Source organism: Rhagoletis pomonella, unplaced genomic scaffold (genome assembly GCF_013731165.1).
Source record: "Rhagoletis pomonella isolate Grant_MI unplaced genomic scaffold, Rhpom_1.0 Rhpom_scaffold_00002, whole genome shotgun sequence".
NCBI lineage: Eukaryota > Metazoa > Arthropoda > Insecta > Diptera > Tephritidae > Rhagoletis > Rhagoletis pomonella.
Window position 1 is genome coordinate 28,709,207 of NW_023458556.1, and position 732 is coordinate 28,709,938.

Genomic DNA, 732 nt, shown 5'->3' on the forward strand with positions numbered 1-732 from the left:
AGTCCCAGTGAAGCCGCCTACAATCAGCTGCAACAATCCTATCACTCAGAGGCTTCAGTTTCACCGGCGCCTAGTTTCAGTGGCGATTCGGATATTTCGATTGGTGGCGTCAATTATTTGCAACCAGTGAAACTCGAACACCAGCAGCTGCAGCAGCAGCAGCACCAACAGCCTGCTCAGACGCACTTCAAGTTTGAATCCTTTGACGAGTTTGCGCATTTGTCACCTGCAGATGAGCAGCCCGACGATGAGGAACTGTTGGACTATATCTCTTCATGGCAAGAGCAGTAAGCCAAGGCGGCGCAATCAGTGACTGAAACAACCTGCGCAGTGAAAAATTGCCTTCGAATGAGGAAGTAGCAAAAATTTTAGAGACATCATAGCCCAGTGGCAACTCAGGACTCAGTATCGTTACAAAGATACATTTTACATATATATTCAATTTTAGTGACTGTTGTGCATAAAAAGGAAGAGCTTTTGCTTGATCTTGCTTAAAAATTGTAAATAGTGCCTTGTAAATTCGAAATGTTTTAATGTTGTGAAATATTTAGTTTAAGTATATTTTTTTTAAGAATTTTAACTCATGGAAGACAAATGATTTAAAACCCTACTCATAAGCTAAGCGCTAGTTTTAAGCAATGGAGGACACTAAACTAAATAATTGTAAGACTAAGCAAACCACTCTAAAAAAAATACAAAACAAAGAAAAACAAACCAAATAAAACAAAACCC

General features: G+C 39.3%; 1 protein-coding gene across 1 annotated transcript in view; it reads left to right on the top strand.

The window, feature by feature from the left end:
• LOC118734613 (achaete-scute complex protein T3-like) overlaps positions 1-349 on the top strand; it is a 3,827-nt gene extending 3,478 nt beyond the window's left edge. The window contains exon 2 of the mRNA XM_036464317.1: positions 1-349. This exon is cut by the window's left edge and continues 1 nt beyond it. Coding sequence (XP_036320210.1) covers positions 1-291 — 291 coding nt within the window. The 3' untranslated portion in view covers positions 292-349.
• The last annotated feature ends 383 nt before the right edge of the window (positions 350-732 follow it).